The sequence below is a fragment of the Pteronotus mesoamericanus genome, unplaced genomic scaffold (genome assembly GCF_021234165.1).
Source record: "Pteronotus mesoamericanus isolate MK-2021 breed Mesoamerican mustached bat unplaced genomic scaffold, CSHL_Meso_final scaffold_582, whole genome shotgun sequence".
NCBI classification, from domain to species: Eukaryota; Metazoa; Chordata; class Mammalia; order Chiroptera; family Mormoopidae; genus Pteronotus; species Pteronotus mesoamericanus.
Window position 1 is genome coordinate 4571319 of NW_026555323.1, and position 20119 is coordinate 4591437.

General features: G+C 50.9%; 1 protein-coding gene across 1 annotated transcript in view; it reads left to right on the top strand.

The window, feature by feature from the left end:
• ADAMTS17 (ADAM metallopeptidase with thrombospondin type 1 motif 17) overlaps nucleotides 1-20119 on the top strand; it is a 190227-nt gene that overhangs the window by 94076 nt on the left and 76032 nt on the right. The window contains exons 9-10 of the mRNA XM_054561974.1: nucleotides 6378-6518; nucleotides 8259-8409. Coding sequence (XP_054417949.1) covers nucleotides 6378-6518; nucleotides 8259-8409 — 292 coding nt within the window. The remainder of the gene's footprint in view (nucleotides 1-6377; nucleotides 6519-8258; nucleotides 8410-20119) is intronic.

Genomic DNA, 20119 nt, shown 5'->3' on the forward strand with positions numbered 1-20119 from the left:
GGCGGGGCGGCGGGGCACTGCCCAGACCAGCGGCAGCAGCATCCCTTGGCAACTTGGTGGAAATGCAAATTTTCACCCCACTCCCCACCTCTCTGACCCTCTGAATCACAAATGCTGGGTGGGGCCCGCGGTCTGAGTTTCCTGAGGCCCAAGGGAAAGCAGGCAGCGAGGGGGCTTCTCCTGTGCATTTGGATTTCCCTGGGAGCTTTAAGGAATCCAGATTTACCTCATAGGCATTTCATTTGCTGGTGTGGTCTCTAAATATTTTGACAGTTGATTATTCATTTCTTTTATGTTTAAAGTAAGTGAAGGACGATGTGCATTCTCCAAGTGCGGGAAGCACAGAGCTTGACTTAGAAGCCCTGCGTCCAATGCTCTTAGTTTGTCCCCGGTGTCACTGGGGAAAGTGAATTAGAGACGAGATTCTCTACATCTCTGTGATGTTGTTATTGTTGTTCTTTTGTCTTTGTTTTTTGTGTTCAAGATTTCTTTTCTATTGCCTTTCTTTGGCAGTAGGAAAAGTTCATTGAGTTTTCTCATAGCTTTATAAATTTAATATTGCCGTGAAAATTATTGAGAATAAAATTAGGATCGTGTGTAACTTTGTCATTAAAAAAAAAAAAAAGAATCTAGATGCTCCAGTCACGCCTCATGCCAGTGAAATCAGAACCTCTGGTGATGAGAGCCAGGCACCAGAAGTTTCTAGACCTCTCCAGGAGATCACATTGTGTGGTCATGTTTGAGAACCAGTGCTTTACAGAAATTGGACTAAATCCATTTAAGAGTCTAGAATTTGCCTTTGTAATTCTGTCCTATCTCCCTGGTGTCGACTTTCATTAGGCAGGACTCAACCTGCCACAGAGCCAGGAAGGGGTGACAGAGTCCCCATTGTTCCCGGGGGGGGGGGGGGGGGGGGGGTGTGGCTGCCTGCTTCTGCCTGACTGTGTACTCAGGAGAGAGGGCTCACAGGATGCTCTCAGACGCCGCCTCCCCGCTCCCCCGCCCCTGCCTAAATAACAGGCCAACAGACCACAGACCCATGGCGGTAAACTCTTGTTAGCAAAATTCGTAGTTGCAGTTAAACTGGTGTTACGTTGTTCCACCTAATCTGTTAATGTATGAACACTTACCAGCGCCTGCTGTGTGGTTAGTGCTGGGCCGTCCCGCGGGAAAGGTCTGGGCTGTGCACAAGGACAAGCGAAGCCTGGTGCCTGGGAGCTCCGGCAGGAGGGAGCCACCTCAGCCAAAGAGGGGCGAGGCTGCCGCAAGGGCGGAAGTGACCTGCGACCTGAGGATTTCAGGGCGGTGGGGACCGTACAAAGAGGACATCCGGGTTGGGGCTGGCAAAGGCCTAGAGCGCAGCCTGCGGGGTAGTGAGGTCTTGTGGCTGCGGGGTAGGGGCTTGCACCGGCCTTGGGCCTGGCCAGCGGCTTGCATTTCATAAGGCCAGGAGGTAGGATGGAGTGCAAATGCCGCCCCCACGCCCCCAACCCACCTACCCTCAGCCCCCTGGGCAAGGTGGAAGAGGCAGAGCCTAAATAATTAGACCATAAAGCCCTCCTGGTGTGTGGTCATTAGGGGCAGGAAGCAGCCTGTCCTTGGGGTTTCTGCTGCCTGGAGCCTCCTGTGCCCTTTGATGTCCCTGAGGGGTCTTTGAACTCTGGGAGCAGCAGGTTCTCTCCTACATCAGCTCCCTCCTGCAGATCAGCTCCCGCCTGCTCCGCAGGCCTTTGAAGGGAGGGAGGTGCTGGGGGCCCGCTCACCAAAGCCCAGTAAAACAGCAGCTCCCGGAAGAATTGGCGGCCAGACTGCCTCCGAGGGGGGCCGCGGGGCTTCGGAAACTGCTCGGTGTTCCCCCCACATTAATCCCTTTATTTAGAGCAATCCGAAACGGAAAGGACTTTTACTGGAACCTGACAGACCAACATCATACACCAAAAGGAAAATTCTCAAAATACCTGAGGTCAACAACCTCTCCCCCCCCCCCCCACTGTAAGGTGAGAAAGGAAGGCTTGTTGCCTCCATGAATTGTATCTACCTGGTCAGAGGCAGTTCCTTCTTAACCCCTTCCAGCCCTCCCCCCCCCCCCCCGCCCCCGCATCAGCATGGTCCTCTCGGGGGCTGTCACTCGCCTTGGGGGACCATGTCCGGATGCCCTCTGTGTGGCCATCAGTCTAAATTTCTTTGGCATGTCTCCCGGGAGTGAGCTTCAAAGGCCCCGTCACCCCATAGAATGTTTTCCCAGGTCAGAAATCAACAAAGCTTTGTGGATTTTTTTTTTTTTTGGTAGAAATTGTATACACCGTTTGACTTCACGTCTATCCAAGTAATGACAGGGACGGAGGACATCCCCCGCTTCCCTCATTGGCTTGGCAGCCTCTGAGGGCCCCGAGTTTGCGGTCCAGGGGCTATCGCGTCCCTGAACTTGGATGTGAGCTTGCCAGCGGCGAGGCCCCCGTCCCTCCACAGCCCACTGCCTGCCAGGCACCTCGGTGTCCGCAGCCCTTTCCTCCCTCCGCTCCTGTAGTGTGTGAACTCCGTGCACGCAGGGGCCTGGCCTGCGCCACAGCTGGGGGAGGGCCTGGTCGCCGGAGGCCCTTGAGAGGCACTTGTGGAATGAATGAGTGAATGAATGAAGGATGTTAAGTACAGCTGGCCCTTTGACAGCACGGGTTTGAACCGCCTGGATCCGCTCAAACACGCGGACTCCTTTCCGTGCGAATGTTGAGAACGTTGCTGGGGACGTGTGACAAGTTGAAAAACTCACAGATGAACCTTGTGATTTTCTTCCTCACATTTTCTTTTCCCTAGTGTACTTTCTTTTCTTTTTTAAGTTTTTTTCTTTTTAGAGACTGCGGAAGGGAGGGAGAAAAGGAGGGAGAGCAACAGCAATGTGTGGTTGCCTCTCATGCGCCCCCTACTGGGGACCCGGCCCGCAACCCAGGCATGTGCCCTGAGTGGGAATTGAACCAGTGACCCTTTGTTTTGCAGACCCTTTGTTGCACTCAGTCCACTGAGCCACACCAGCCAGGGTTCCCTAGCTCACTAGATTGTATGTATACAGCACATGATACATACAACATATGGAGTGTGTGTTAGTCAACTGCTTACGTTATTGGTAAGGCTTCTGGTCAACAGTACGCTGTTAGTAGTTATATTTGAGGGGAGTCAAAGTTAGGCGTGATTTTCAATCGCATCGGGGGTCAGGGCCCCTGGACCCAGGACCAGGGGGTCATGTCACAAGCCCAGCCATGACTGCTTGGAGGAGAGGGGACCTGATTCACGTTCCTGACATCAAAGTCCCAACGCTTCTGAGGGGCAGGCAAGCGGCTGAGAGCCCAGCAACACTGGAGCTTCCAGAAGGGCCGATGTACTGAGCCCCCAACACGTAGGGTCTGTGGAGAAGCCGGGAAGGGGCTGAGCATTGTGGGAATTCTCCCAGAACTCCCTGCGTGGTGTGTTTTGGATTTCCTGAGGCAAATACAGAAGCAACGTGTTGCCTGTTTCAAGGTCCAAGCAACTCAAGCCCCTACGTTGCGATTGTGTCTGATGTCTCTGGGCCCCATGTGACGTGGGGCCTGCCCGGGTCCTTGACGCCACCGTCACTTAAAGTTACAATTACTGCGTGTGTGTAAACTGCTCATTTTTGTTAAATATCACGTTGCTAGAAGTAATAGATGCCCTGGGACGTAAACCCACAATAACAGGAGTCCTTCAGTCAAGTAGTCCTTAATTTAAACTAAAAATAGCCTGAACAGTCGTTTGTGGGAACCTCAAATGTCAAGGCTCCCTGCCCCAGTTCTGGTTCATCAAACTGCAAATTGATGAGGCACTTAGGGAGCCTTTGAACATTTCAAACCAGCTCAAGTGTGATCCGTAGCAGAGGCGAGCTCCAGAAACCCACAACTCCCGCGCTCGGCTGAGCTTGCTGACCAGAGCGTTCCTTTGGGGAGACTTCAGGGGGCCGTCAGAGCGAAAATCTAACATAACACCCCGTGCCGGCAGACAGTGGTCGATGGCGCAATCAGCTTTTCTGAACTATGTTTGAAACGCAGTTTTGTCCCCTGAGGGGATCCAGTTCTCTGGCCAGCAGTCTGGCGTGTGGGCGAAGGAGCCTCTTTTATTTCAGACCCAACTTGACCACTGCAGAAAACATGGACGCGGTCACTGTGCCGAGACTCAGATCTCCTCCCATTCCAGTTTTCCAAACAGCCTCTGTGTTTGGAGGGCCTGTCTGGTGGCCGCTCAGGAGACCCCCAACTCCCGGGGTGACGGGCGGTAGCTGTACCAGCGCTAAGCCAGAAGAACAATTGATTCAGGTGTTGGTTCTCACAGGATCGAATTTTCCAAGGTTGTCCACAGAGCAGTTGCACTGGTCCCCGAGCTGTACTGGCACCTTGTTGTTAGAGATGCAGTGGAGCCGCTTTTTTCATGTGACATTTTATTTCTGTAACCTCTACACCTTTAATTCATCGAAATCCGTCACAATTTTCAGAGCTACCTGTGTGAGAACTCTATCCCTAGTTTTATCCAAAGATGTCAAATCAAACCCTAAATCAAATTGAAGGTGACTTTAGATACATCCTCTGCTACGTGCAATTGAAAAACCAGTTAGCTTCTTGAAGAGTTACCAGGAAACAAAGATAGGACGGACTGATAGATAAATGGATGGCTAATTAGAGCTATAGACAGATAATAAGCAGGGAAAAGAAAAAGTAAAAACCTGAGTAATGGCCCTGGAAAATGACTCATCTTGTTCGGCAAAGTAACCATTGGAGGTTCATCTCAGTTGCTGCTCTTGGCCCGATTTAGCTGTTGGTTTCTCGGTTCTTCATTGAACCCCAGTTGGACGGACGCCCGGCCCGTGGGCAGCAGGACAGTCGCGACCCCAACCCGAGATGGTTTTTGGCGCCACTCCGTTGGGCAGGCCGCCGCCGCACTGCACCAGCGTGCCTGTTAGGGGTACGGATTCCCCAGCTTGCGGGGCATGCAGCAGAAAATCCACTTGACCCGAATTGACAGCGTGCTTGTTCAGTGGCAGCCTCGGGTGGAGAACCAGGGGACCAGGCTGCCCGGAGGGCACCTCGTGAGCTGAAGGGGCTCATGGGAGATCTGGAGGGGAGTTTGGGAGACGGGTCTCGACTGAGGAGAGAGGTGCCATCCTCCCTAAAGCCTTTCTGACGGGGGAAGACGCGGTCAGTTGACCAGGTACCAAAAATTGGTTCAAGTGAGGACACATAGAGTATACTTAGGTGCCTTAAATGGTATGTTTTCATTTACACCATGACAATGTTGGTTATTTTTTTCCCCCCACGAATGTTTTGATGGCCGGTGAAAGCCTTTTCTGGGAGGGTGGGTTGTCTGTCCTTTGGACTTCTTGTCACTGTCCTCACGCAGACCACAGTTCTGAGGTAGAGTGATGAACCCCACTTTGGTTTTGCTTTTTTTTTTTTTAGATTGCATAGAATAAATATAAGAAGACCCTTGTGAACAGTCTGGGATTTTTATTTTTATTTTTTTTTAAGATTTTATTCTTAGAAAGGGAAGGAGAAAAAGAGGGAGAGGGACATGGGCCATTGTGTACCATGGACCAGCGCACACCATTGCCTTCTAGCCCATTACCTGGCACTGGGGAAACTTCTAGAATCTATTTTTGAAGGAATGACAGCGCATTCCCCGCCCCCTCTCCTCATGGGCTGTTCACAAAGAGTGGGCATCCTTAGGCACATTGAGTCTCTCCCCTTGGAATCACAGGCCATCTGGCCTCGTGTGTGTTCTGTGTCTCCGTGTACCCAGTGACGGCATGTGTGTAAGGTACACGGATAATCAATCACATGGCGTGTGGTCGTTCCCCCTGTCTCGGCAGGCATCCCGGCGTGTTAGGTACCTCTGAGCAGGGAAGGCGACAGGTGCGATCTTGGTGGACGCAGGTATGATGATGGGAAAGACTGGAAGGCCTCATTTTTTCATGCATTTGACGATTTGCACCATGATATTCTGTGAGTCAGAGTTTTGGATGGTTCCTACTAGCTCTTCACATAGTGACCTTTCTTTCAGGCTCCAAAACGCTTAGGTCTTTAGCAGTGGGGTATTTTAGTGTCGAAAAGCAAGTCTAGCCATCAGGAACTGTAGTATCCCAATTAGTATAATTTGCTCACTCATGTATGTGTTATTTAGCAATGGCATTCGGGCCTTTTGGCTCTACGTTCATCCATTCAGCGAGCATCTCATCGCCCTCTTTGTTTCTCTGCACGCTTGGGTCCCTAGGGCGGCAGGGGACAGCAGCAGGCGCCACCCTGTGTCCCCCTCTGTACATAGGACTTGAGCTCAGAAGCCTGCAGCCTCAGGGTCGCTCTCTCCTTTCCTTCCCGCGGCAGCTTGGGGATGAACCACGACGACGACCACGCGTCCTGCGCCGGCAGGTCCCACATCATGTCGGGGGAGTGGGTGAAGGGCCGGAACCCCAGCGACCTCTCCTGGTCCTCCTGCAGTCGAGACGACCTTGAAAACTTCCTCAAGTAAGTGCTCGAATCCCTCTGTACCTTCCGTGCCACGGAAAGCGAAATGCTTCCAGGGGGCACCACGGCGGGGTCTCAGCACGGGTGCGGAGCGGAGGTGGGTCTCTTGGAGACTCCTTAGCTGGCCTAGCGCGGCGGCCGGTGCAGAATCTCCTGTTTCCCACCCCAGCATGAGCCTCGGGTGTGATGGGGGGCACCCCACTGTATTCGTCGATGCTTGCCGGTGGATCCAACTGTCAACACAGCGAGCATGTCCTGACGCCAGCGTCATTCCTCTGCAGCACCCTGACCGCGCGGGGCACCTTAGGGGCACCTGCGGCTGCTGGAGGGCGGACCTGCCCCCAGGGCTCAGGGATGCGCATTTGCCGGGAGGAGGGCTCGCGCACCTCCCTCCCGCTTGGGGGCGGGATGGGTTCACCTCCTGGACACTCACTTCCCAGAATGCATCTGCGCGTTCTCGGGTTCCTCAGGAAGAACCGACCATCTGATTTCGGACCCTCGTCAAACAGAGTCCCACGTGAGTCCCTTAGCATCAGGACCTCGGGGCTGGCCTTACCGGCTGACCGCAGACCCTGGTCGCTTCCCCGCTTGGCTGTAGTCTGTACACCCCATGGAGACGGAAGGACCTCAGTGGGTCTCGCCGGCCGTGGAGCCCTACAGCCCAATGACATGTTCAGGTACCCAGGGAATCTGGGATCAAAGGCAGCGCTCCGGCCTCTGTCCTCGCCCTGGGTCTTCTTTTGTGGTGTTCCCTGCAGACCGCGGAATCCAGCGGTTCACAAGGCTTAACAATGGACTCATTCATTTTAACAGTCTGTTTCCCACCGAGTCCTCAATGCCACAGAACCTGAATGAAATGTTATAGCCACCGGCATGATTTTGTTTTACGCAGAGGGCCCAGGAAACAAGGCAGGGCGTGCGTGTTCATTTGTTCACACGCATAGTGCTGGCCCCACTGCCTTTGTTGAGGTGTCTGTGTGTGTCAGTCCGGGAGGGGTGACCCCGTGTGTACATATGTGCACGCAACTCTTTCCTGCCAGAGTCTTAGCAGGGCGCCGGCTTTTGTTTCTTCCACCATCTGCCTTGTCTTGGAAATTAAAAAACAAAAGCTACAGCCTCACGGCCCCTGTTCAGCTTTTTGGAGGCGTTCTCAGCGTCTCCGAACACCCCCACCCGGGTTGCAATCCTGAAGTCCTTTGCTGAGTGCGCCCCCGGCCACCTGAGAGGGGTGGCAGAGGTGTCCCACGGCAGGAGGGACACCTGGTCCAGCCGGCTGCCTCAGCCTGACAGGCCCTCCAAGAGAGTCTGCGGAGTTGGAATGAAGCACTTTGTTTTTATGTAAAATAAAGCACAACAACTCCTAACTCTTAAGAAAGGAAATGTCTTTTCTTTATTCTTAGTAACTTTTGCTCAAAGCCATATTCTAAGAAAGTATCAGAGGAATCTATTACGGAAGCGCTTTCATCCAAGGAAACGCTGACTCCCCGAGAAAAAAAGTACACGAGCCTTGTGGGTGTTTTTATTCCCAGGCCTTTTCCAGTTGCCAAGCTCTCGTTGCCTTGGGGGTCAGGACACCCACCCGGCCACGTGGAAAAAGCAAAAAGTGAAAAAAAGCAGCGTGCGGTGCCTGCCTCACTCTCCCATAAGTAATCGGGAGGTACACCCTCCTTGGTGACTGGAAATCAAAATAACGACTGAGGGCGCGCATTTGCAAGCCGCCTGGCCTCTTGGCTGTTTCAGGTCGAAAGTTAGCACCTGCCTGCTGGTCACGGACCCCAGGAGCCAGCACGCGGTGCGCCTCCCTCACAAGCTGCCCGGCATGCACTACAGCGCCAACGAGCAGTGCCAGATCCTGTTCGGCACCAACGCCACCTTCTGCAGAAACATGGAGGTGAGCAGGCCCCGGGCGGGGCGGGCGGCGGGGAGAGCTCTGGAAGGAGCGTTGGCTTCTGCTGGAGGACACCAGTGTTCACAGTGGACACACACATGAGACATGCCCATGGGTATGCACTCACATACATACATGCACTCACATACACGGATATGCTTATGTATCTACCCCCATGGGCGTTTGCTCAGGTGCACGCTTAGGGAGCTGGGTGCACACACACTCACCCACGCCCAGCCGGAAAGGGCTGGGCTGGAGGCCAAGCTCAGGTGGATCTGTTGCTGAGGGAGACAAGAAACCCCAAAGGGGAGGAAGGTGACCAGGTATTTTATTTTCCTCCATTAGCATATTTTTGTTGGACAGGGACAGTGAGAGGCCGGCAAGTAATGATCAGTCCAGCGATCGAATATATAAGTTCAAAATACAAATAGATGTCCACTGAGATCTTCCCGTTTTGTACATGGTAGTGAAAGTGGACATTTATTTCTGTAGCTCACCGGGAACCATCAAACATCTCCCTGCCTGCCTTTTCCTTGAGTTTCCGCACTACTAAAGTAAAACGGGCATTTTCCGCCTCTTAGTTTTACATTATGACAGTTACGTGGATAATAACTGTAAATCGACCCCTAAATAACACAAGGAAGTTATAGCTCGTAAGTCATCAAAGGAAGTACATTGCTTACCCCGTGATTTCTTAAGCACGTGTAGGCATGGGTTGTAAATGCATATTCGTCATTTATAGTCCGGTTTCACTAAGAAGCTGATGTGCCTTATATTCGTGAAGGTTCGTGACATACTCCGTCTAGATGTTGGTCTCCTTGATGCCCCATTACTGTCGCATGTCTCCAAATGGACGGCACCGTCCCATTCTTTGTACTAATAATCACACCAATGACATCTCATGGCGTCTCCAGTTATCTCAGAGAGAACAGTGAGGCCAGCTTCTCAATAAAATGCTCCAAGTCACTTGTGGTCCCCTTTAATAGGAAAGAAAAAAAAAATACTGCTTACTAGACGCCATGAACAAGAAAGGAAAACACTCCCAGCCCAGAGGTTTAGCGGAATGGATATCGTGAAGGCATTACAACTCCAAAAATCTGGAGGAATTTCTTAAAAACCACACTCAGGCCTGGCAATTAGGAATGCTGTCTGTGTTCCCAAGTCCTGGGCTCCCCCAAAGACAGTTGCCGATGAGAAGTTCACTGGCAAGGTGCTCAGCTTGCCTTGCTCTGCAGAGCCGTCGGCGGGGAGCTTGGAAAAGTACCTCAACATTAATGAGGCAGCTGGGGCATGTGCGAATCTTTTGTCTTAAAAATTTCTAGAACTTTAAGCCTATTACGGCAAAGAAAATCATAAGGAACTGTAACAGAGGTGGGACCCCGCCAAAGAAAGAAAACCGCAAAACACACATGTACTGACGAGTTGAAGCAGCTCTTTTTCTGGAATACAAATCATAAAGGCTCAGAAGGAAAGAAACTGGACAGATTGTGTTTGGAGGAAAATTTCGTGGGCAGCATTTTCGTCTTGCTGCTGCATTTTGTCAGGGACAAAAGCGTGTTCCCAGTAGAAGGCAAGGACCCGTTGTCTCAGGGGACATATCTTTGTTATTGTACAAACTAACTCAGGTCTGTCGGCTGATTTCAGAGGACTTGTGAACGGGGACAGGGAAGGCGTTACCTCTTTATTTTTCTCGAACCTGTAACTGAAATGAGTATTTCCTTCACGTATGAACGTAGGCCTAAGCCACAGCTGCGTTCACAGCTCCTGTGTCACATGATTGGGCATCACTGATTTTTTTTTTATACTACATGGCAGTTGTAGCCGACATCTCAAAACATCATTTACACTCACCGCTACTTCAAAATTTCTTAGGCTCTAGCAGGGTGGCTCAGTTGGTTGGAGCACTGCCCCATAGACCAAAACGTTGAAGGTTCGGTTCCCAGTTGGGGCGTGTACAAGAGGCAACTGGTTGATGTTTCTCTCCCTCTCTCCCTTCCTTCCCTTCTCTCTAAAATCACTAAGCAGGTTCTCAGGTGAGGATTTAAAAAAAAAAATGCAAAGTTATAGTCCTTAGTAGACCCAGGGCCAGATCTTGTTATGCAATGAGTTGACAAAGAAATGCACATTACTATCGACATATTATGTCTTTGTTGTTATTTTTGTATTTTGAATTATATTTGAATTTAATTGTTTTCTCGGTAATCTTATATACTTTATCATTATGCATTGGCAAGTATTATGCTGAGACAGGGGTTCAGGGCCTCCCTCAGTGTCTCTTAGCACAAGGCCGGGTGCGGGGCACCTGGCGGTGGTGGGCCAGCACCTGCCCGCTGCAGGAGGGGTCGGCTTGGGTGAGTTATTCCTCTTCTGTAGGTGGAATTACGAGCGCAGAACCTCCTTCCCCTGGACTTCCGCGAACATTCTCCTTTTGGCATTCACCGCTTGGGGCCATTTTAAGACCAATCCATGTGAAAAGGCATTTCCTCGCTCAAAGCTACAGGGTAAATACATTTGGGAAAACGTTACTGCAGTTGACTTGGGAGCAGCCTGGCTTCAGATATTAACCAGGTTCCTGCTTTTCCAAACATCTGCCCACCAGAGAACCAAGCAAAGTTAGAATACAGTCCATTCTCATTTCTCGGGCCCCAGGGAGCCCCACACCGCCACCGCCGCGTCTTTCATGTCTGCAGAATGCTGGTATTGTAAGGCTCAAAGCTGTCCATGGAAATAAGACTACCAAAAAAAAAAATTGGCATCAGAGAGCTGGCATTTGTTGCAGAAGTTATTGGCAAATAGAGCTGTCTCCTCTTTCAGCCAATGGTAATGTGATGTTTTTAATTCAATAAAGCGTTTCAAGAAAGTCCAAACCTAAACGTTATAAACAGTGGGTAGTAAATATTTATTAGAAAGGGGAAACGAACTTTACGCAATTAGCCCAATCCATCTTTTTTATGACTACGAGTTCCTCCTGTCCTTGTCAGCGGTCGCTGCAGAGCAGGGGCGCCCTTTCACGAGACGTTAAAGCTGTCGAAGCGCAGACGTCCTGCCAGGTGAAACAGAGGGCGGGAAGGCCGAAAGTAGGCAGTGTCCGCTGAAAGCAAGCATCTGGCGTCACTCCTGGAGACAGAAGCAAGAAGCGTGGAGTCGGGCAACATTCTGGCGAAGGCTACAGCACTGCCACAAAGCCCTCGCCCCTTCTCCCCGCGACAGTGACATTAATCTCTCCCCTCCCCCATCACCCTGGTTCCTGGAGATTCTCGGTGGAAAGGTGCTAGTAATGGCCCTTCCCACTTCCACGCTTGTGCCTCCTCGGTGATGCGTCCCGCCCCCATTGCTCCGAAGCCCACGCGTGTCTGGGGAGGGAGGCCATGCTGGGAAGGGATGGGCACCGGCCTTGTCAGTTGACTTGAATGCCATTGTGCCCATGGCCATGGCATTGCCAGGGGACTGAGATGTGCGTATTATGCTGTTTTCTTGAGGACAGATGCTGGAAGCCCATTGTTTCAGGACAAGAGTGAATAGGATGGTCACAGGCCTTTGAGGGTCTTATGCCTCTTTTCTGCCTAATGTTCATTTAATTCTTTTGCTCTTTTCCATTTAATTCTCTTGGCCTTTCCGTGTAGCCTGGAGGCAGGCACCGGCCGTAGGGCTCAGCCGTGGCAAAGTTGGGCTCTCAAGTCAGGCTGCCCAGCGGGGGGGCGTGTCCTGCCTCTTGAGCACGTGAAGGGCCTCAGTCTGCTAATCTGCAAAATGGGAGAAGTCATTCTCCTTACACATCGTGGGATTGTAAGGAAGGTTCAGGAACAAATGAGCAAGAGCACTTAGCACTTAGCAAAGGCGCTCAGCAAAGGGCAGTTCGTATTGTTTTCCCACAGTCTCATTACCTGCAGCCAGGGGGAGAAGAGACGCCTTGAGCTGGTCCTTCCTCTCTGCGGCCTTCTCTGTGCTGCCCTCTATCCCTCCTGGTCCTCTGGGCGCCTGGATTCCCCAGGAACTGCATCCCACGTCCCGTATCTCTCCCGACACCCAGTCCCCAGGCTGGGACGCCTCCTCCAGTCCTCTCCCAAGTCCCACGGAGGTGTCCACGGGCATCTTTTTTTTTTTTTTTTAATTAATTGTTCAGTTTTATTCTTCAATTACAGTTGACATTCAATATTATTTTGTATTACTTTCAGGTGTACAGCGTAGTGGCTAGACAATCACGTACTTTACAAAGTGGTCCCCCCGCTGTTTCCAGGACCCCCCTGGCACCATATGTATTTATGACGGTCTCATTGGCTCTATTCCCTATGCTGTACTGTGCGTCCCTGTGGCTATTTTGTGACTTCTCATTTGTACTTCTTAATGTCTTCATGCCCGAGGGCATCCTAATCTATAAAGATCCCCTGGGGTGTCTAGGAAGCTTAGTGTATCAGAATTCCTCCTGGAACAGCAATGTTCTTTCCCCCAAATTGGGTGTTTCCCACCATGGGAGGTCATTGGGACCCCCTCCAGGGACCGGGAGAAGTCCTCGTGCCCCAGGCCCCATCTTGCCTGTTACAGTCTCATGGGTTTCAGGTATTTCTTTGTACACAGCTTCCCCAGGGTAGTCCCGCTCAGCTCACTTTGGGGACTGCTCCTTTAAACGAAGCCTGCCCCTTTCACGCCCGCGTACCTGGCCAGAGGGGGCGGCCGGCCGGCGGGGAGCCTCGCCCTGCCCCTCAGACAGACGGGCCGTGCGGTAGGACACTGGGGTGGACGCCAGGCTGAGAGCCGCCCTGCCCGCCTCAGCCTCAGCTTCCTGCCCAGCAGCTGCAGCCTCTCTCAAGACTGTTGGACTTTGGCAGCAGATGGCCCCAATTTTCCAGAAGTGTTTGAACGTTTACAGTAGACTGCGTCCTCAGAGAGCCCTCCAGCTCTCGGCACGTTGTGTGTGAGCCTTCAGTTCCCGCTCCCCCTTGCCAGCTGAATGCCCGGGTGCCCTGCCCTGCCTGCGTTCAGACACAGCCACCCCCGCGTGGCCCCGGCTGGCCTCGGGATGCTCTCTGCAACCTTCAGGAACATGGCAGGAACAACCAGGCCCAGGACTCTTGGAACCTTCCAGAAGTGGGGCTGGCATGCTGGCCCGGGGACAGGCTTCACACTGCAGCAGGATGTGTGGAAAATTTGGATTAGTCACTTTTCGTCCAGCTCTCTTCACATTTTATTTTATCTTCCTTCTGGCCTGTGTTATCAGCAACGCAACTCTGAGGGATTGTACCTAAGCATCCCCTTCAGCGTCTTTGTGAGTCAGAGCGCGTCCGCAGATGCTCATCGGGTGCCCCGTGAGGAGGGGCATCAAAGTGACCGCGGGAGGACTCAGAAGGGACACGGCCAGTTGAAGGAGAAACACACGGTACAGCCTCGAATGCGTGAACTGCGGTGTCTTTCTTCGGAGGAACTCCAAGCTTCCGCACAGTCCCACAGTGTGTCAGGGAAGGGGGCGTGGCGCGGGCTTATTTGTTACACAGCATCTTGAGGAACTTGGCGGCAAAATACACTTGACGTGACCTTCACTTGCGAGGTATTAAATGGAGCCAGCGAGGTAGCAGGTGCTGGACCCAGGGAGCTGTTTCATGATCCTTGCTCTTTGCACGGGGCCAATGGTTCGCCGCCGCCACGTCAGGACTTCTCCTAGGGCGGCAGTTGGGAGACGCTGGGCATCCCCGCTGCTGATTTGGCTTGAGCCACTGCACCCTTATCTGTCCCCACACTGTTTTAATGGGCTTTCTAACTTAAGCCAAAGGTTATACTGCCCAATGATGCTGCAGGCAGAGAGCACAGGGCGTTCAAGTCCACTGCAACTCTGAGGCCATGGGCCCAGCGGACTCAGGTCGCAAGATCACCAGAGGGGGAGCGGAAAGGGGAACTGGGGACCGGCAGAGGCAGCATGAGCAGTGGGGAAGGGTGTGCCTTCTGGGGTCGGGGGAGGCCCCAGCTCTGCAGCTCCGGCAGGGGACTTAATTGTGTGTCTTCATCTGCAGAATGTTCGTAGCGATAGTTGCTCTCCCACAAGGTTGGTGTGAGTGATAATGAGACAATTCTGTCCTTTCGTACGTTCGGTCTTTCGTTCATCCATTTAGTGAGTCTTTTTTGGGCACGTACGATGTGCTGCCTCACGTGTGCTCATGCGATGAGGAGGTGACATAGAGCAGCTACCCGCCAGGGATTCAGGATCGAAATTCATAGTAGACATGACGAGTCTACTTCAGTGGTGATGATTTCACGTCCACTATGATGCTTACTTCCAGGACCGAGCTCTCTAAGGGCAGCAGGTCCTGCTCACTGTCCTCCTTGTGCCTCCAGTCCAGCGTGGTGCAGCTGGCAAGGAGGTGGCCCTGATGCCGGCACCGGTGGGGCCTCGAGGCGGAAGCAGCAGCCTCCACGGGGGTGCAAAGCACCCGTGGGGTGTGGGTGGTCAGGCGGCCGGGAGGCAAGGGTGCTGGGGAAGCAGCAGGGCGAGGAGAAGGGCAGGAGCTGAATAAAGAGAGGGCTGCGATGCCGTGTGTTTAACTAGGTCCCTAGGGAGCGAAGGGTGGTTTAAGCCAAGATCTGTGACTTCAGAAGATTTTGCAGACATGTTGAGCGTGATCAGTATTGCGACCCAAGGGCGTGCAAGTAGCGATTGCAGTTGTCCGGGTGACAGGGCGGGAGGACCTAACGAAGCGGGGGCGCTGAGGGAGAAGAGAAAGGGTGCACTCAGGAAAAGCCACAGCACGGTCGTGTTTTTAAATTCGTCGAACCAGGACTTCATAAATGCGCCTGCGGGCGCTAAATAATTTCAGCAAAGACCATCTCCACTGCGGACGTTTGGTTATCAGTGTGATTCTTCAGAATTAACTTTTGTTTTCTGAATAAGCCATATACACACAAAGTATAAAACCCAGATTAAGCCACTCACATATTTCATTTTTTTCATGCAGGTATTAGCATACTACCATACTGTTGCGCATCTTGACTTTTTTTTCCTCTTAACATTGTGTCTTATTATTTAGTTACCTCTGTACCTAGTGTTGCCTGTGCATTTTTTTGACTACAGATTGTTGTTTTTTTAAAAACTTTTTTAGACATAAGAGTTACAAAAGTAGTATAGAATATATACACCCTTCAAACAGCTTTTCCCTCTGTTAACATCTTACAGAATCCTAAAGCCATTGTGGAAGCCAGGAAATTAACATTGGCACAATGAACATTCAGGTGTTACCAGTTTTCCCACTAAGGTCCTTTTTCTGTACCAGGATCCTGTGTTGCATTTAGTTGTCAAATCTTCATCTCCTCCAGTCGGTGGCGGCTCCTCAGCCTGTCTTGTCTTTCACGACCTTGGCACTTGAGGTGTACTGGTCAATAACTTTGTCGCCGGGGTCTGTCCAGCATTTTCTCTTGACCAGGCGGAGGTTCCACATCATCGGGAAGAAGAGCACAGAAATGATGTGGTGAACACGCCTCATTCCTGGTGATACGAACCTCGGTCACCTGGCGATGGTGGTGGCGCCAGTCTTAATGGATTCTCCGTTGTCGCTGTCATTTTTCCTTTTGTCATCAATGAGTTTATCTATGGCCATGTCCCTGCCTTGGTGCCGTTGACATCTGGGGTGGATGAGTCTTTGTTGTGGGTTGTCTCGTGCCCTGAGGATGTTTATCATCATCATTGACCTCTCCCCACTATAAGTCAGGAGTCTCATCTGAAGGTCCAACTGGGGAAAGATTGGCTTCTAAACTCACGCAGTGGCTTTGGGCAGCACTTAGTTCCTTGTGGGTTGTTGGACCAAGGACCTCAATCTTCTTGCCAGCAAGTTGGTTGGAGGCGGTTCTTTTCAACATGGCAGCTTCTGAGGCGAGCCAAGAAGGCAGTAGCATCTGCTAGGAAGGCAGGAATCAATCTTTTATAGCCTCCTCATGTACAGGACATGAAATCATTTTTTCTGCATCCTGCAGATAAAAGCAAAACAGTAGTTTAACCCCAAATTCAAGGGGAGGGTGTTACACAAGGGCATAAATTAAAGGAGACAGGGATCATTGGAGCCACGTTAGAAAGCCACATTTTGCCACCCAGTGGGGAAATCTCTTTATTCCACATGGTGCATGCTCTGTATTTACTATTCTCAAGTCTTGCCTCTGTCCTATCCTTTCTACTCTCTCCTTCTTGGACTATGAGTGGCACCTACCAGTGTATTTCTCACTCTGTTTTCCGTCTGTGTTTTGTGACCCACCTTTATTTGGATCTTCCTCCTTGTTTTCTCTCCAGCTACATTCTGTGTGATTTCTTCAGATCTGCTTTTTAATCACCCAGCCTCTCTTCTAGCAGTGTCAAAATCCACTGATTTGGGAAACAATTCCATATTTAATTTTTAAAAGTTCTTTCTAGTTTCCTTTCCAAATGTCCTTGGTCATATTTAATAGTGTCTTGTTGCTAGCTTGTTCACATGACCTCATCTTCTGGTTCTCTAAACATTTTATAGATTGTTATTGTATATTCTGAAACTGATCATTCCGTTTTCTCAACACCTGGGGGATTTAAATCTTTTTATGTGTTTTTATGCCAACTGTCCCTCATGTTTTCTCATTTAATTGTGAGTTCACATTTTACTGAATATACATGTGGGATTCTGAGGGTCCAAAGAGTGGTCGTTGCTCTCCTTGAGGGAGAATTTATATCTGGAGTCAACCAATTCTTCTAGAACGGGTAAGCCCCCGGGTGTCTCAGGTAAAGTCCGTGACCTTGCTGCCAGTCAAAGGGGAGACAAATTTCCTGAAGAGCAGTGTCAGGATCAGCTCCGGCTCTCGGGGGAGCTCCCCCTTGCACATGTTCACCGCAGATCAGAACATGCTTGTCTGTGGGTATAAATACACATGAACCTTGAACCGGACGCGGGTAGGGGCGCCAACCACCCATGCGGTCAAAAATACACCGATAACTGAAGTCAGCACTTCAGATTCCCAGCCACAGACTGGAAATACAGGTGACTCCCGAACAATGTTGGGGTGAACTGCGTGGGCCCGTTTACGTGCAGGATTTTTAATCCGCCTATCACTGGATATGTGCGGGTTCATGCCCACATAGTTTAAGGCTCAACTTTACATATCCCGTGTTTACTTCCTTGCCTACTGCCTCTACTGCCGGTGAACTCAGCAGTCGGAATGATGTTTTAGCTGTTTCCGTGTCGGAAGGTCAACCCTGCCTCCCCCAGAGCACGCGTGTGTGCAGCTGCTCCTGCGCCCGACCCAGCAGCCTGATGGGATGAATGCACTTCCGCCTCCAGCTCCCTCCTGTCCGCTGCCTCCACCAGCCGCTGTGACTGTTTTCTTAGGGATCAATACGTTACCTTTCCAAGCTCTTCTGCCGCAGCCTATTTGATTAACCTGCTATGTTTGGCTCCTCCCCCAGCTAGAAAAGATAAAGAACTTGGTGTGTCGGTAGACACGCTGCTCCCGCTCCCACCCCAGTCCCTCGTCATCCGTGTCATTTCTGCCTTGTCTGAGTTTATAGTATAATTTATTCTGTCCTCCCGCTTCAGGCCCCATTGATTTCAATCTGTGCTCATTCTGGTCCTTTTGCCATGAGCTTTTCATTTATCTCATAGGTGACTGAAGCCTTTTCTCCAAAAAGAGAGAGAAAAAAAGGAGGGAATCAACTCTTTGCATGTACAGAATGTTTTTCTGTTACCTAAATTCCTGAGCGGCAGTTGAGGTGACACAAGCGTTTCGGGGCACACTTTCTTTCCTGCGTCCCTCTAAGTGTAGCTCTGCCAACTCTGGCAGCCAGCGCCACCGTGGAGAAACCCGCCTGTAGCCTGATGCCCCTTCCCATCACCAGGAGCTCGGTCTCTTGCCTGGCTGCCCCAGGTATCGTTTGCTTTGCCTGTGAAATCCAGCAGCTGTATCAGGCCTGGCCTCCACGTTCATCCTTTTTTGCCATTTTTCCGGGAGCAGGGCTTTGCTTTGGAACGGGAGACAGATCTTTTTTCATTCCAGGATGTGGTCTTGAGTTTATAGTCAAACCCCTTCTCTGTTACCTTGCTTCAGGGCTCTCCTTTATGGGGGTCCTGTCCTCTAACCCAACGTGGAGCCCTTGCCCTTTATAGACATCTGCCTCCTCATTGGAAAAGTGGAAAAAATAAAAAAAGCCCCATCCTGCCTGCCTCCCACATATACTTATGTCTGATCTCGTTTGTGTGTCTTCCATATCTGTCATTTCCTCTTAATTGTTTTTGGAATTACATTTACTTTTTCTCAGCCATCAACTCCATCTGTTCACCTCCCTGTGTGTTGAGTGGTGTCTTCTTCATTCCGTTTTCAGTGATGTCTTCACTGGCCATCTGATTTTGTTTTCTCGGACATGTCTCGACCAAGTTCTGATAGGTCAAATGTTATCTCCTTTGACCTGTCCATCTTTTCCCAGAGTTCTTGTGTATCTGCAAATGCAAGGAAAAAAAGATGCAGTTACTGTGTTTTTAAAAAAATCAATCCACACACACTTGCACACTATTTTTAGCCATTCTATGACCACATTCTGGTGAGTGTCCTCCACCTGTTTTCTACCCCCCGTTCTTTCTCCCTTTCTTGTTTGTGCTATCTTAGTATAGATCTTGTGCTGATTATTTTCTACTATTGTTTACCCCTGAGTTATTTCTGGACCAGCTAATTTTATAGGATGTTCATGTTGGAGAGAGCCAGGGCCATTCCCAGGCTAGTAGGCATTCTCCTTACGAGAGAAGTGTGTGTGCACCTCACTACAGAGACTCCTCACCGCACGGAGTCTCTCTCCTGCTCTGAGATGTGACCTCTGACCCATACGGTTTATCCCTGAAATTTCCTTTTAAAATCCTGATATTCCTGATTTTACCTTGTGACATGTCAGATCCAGAGTCTCCCATCACCAGTCTAAGCAAGCATTTCTCTTTCTTTTTTTTTTTGTTATATTCTCCTCCCCTTCCTTCCTTCCGTCTTTTCTTCCTTCCTTCCTTCCCTCCCTCCCTCCTTTCTTTCTCTCCCCCCACTTTCTTTAAGTAAACAGTTTTATTGAAGTATCATACGCATACAAGAATTGTGCACCGATCATAAGTGTAGAGCTTGCTTTGTTTTCCTAAAGTGAACACACCCGTGTAACCACCACATGGGGCCAAAACCAGGCTACGAACTGTGGTGCAGGGACTGACTGCACAAGCCTGAGCCTCTGACCTAGATAAGGGCCCCCGACCTCTGCCAACACCTGTCTCCTCACTGGAAAAGTAGGAAAAGGAGCTAAAGCCCATCCCCCCTGCCGCCCATGGCTGAGGTGAGCCTCAGGGGGTCAGATGTCAGAGCGCTCTGTCACGTATAAAGCATGACACAAATGCCAACTACCCATCTAAAAGGTCCCAAAGCCGCAAGCATTAGGAGTCACCGCGCTTGTCCAGCAGTGAGAGGGAAAGGCAGAAGGGCGAGCTCTGGGCATGGGCACAGAGCCGTGCTGGTGGCTGAGCCTGGGTCACCGGCTGTAGCTCTCGAGCCACCTTGTCTGCTCATTCCCCTTGTCTCTGTTTCCTTTCCAAACAACAAGGCAACCTCTCTCCTCACTCCCACCACTGTTGTTTTCCCTTGTTTTTGAACTTCATATAAAGAGAATCATAGAGCATCCCCTTGTTCTCAGAGATCACAATTTATCTGCTCTGCTGCTGATGGGCACTTGGGTGGTTTTCGACTTTGGGACTGATAC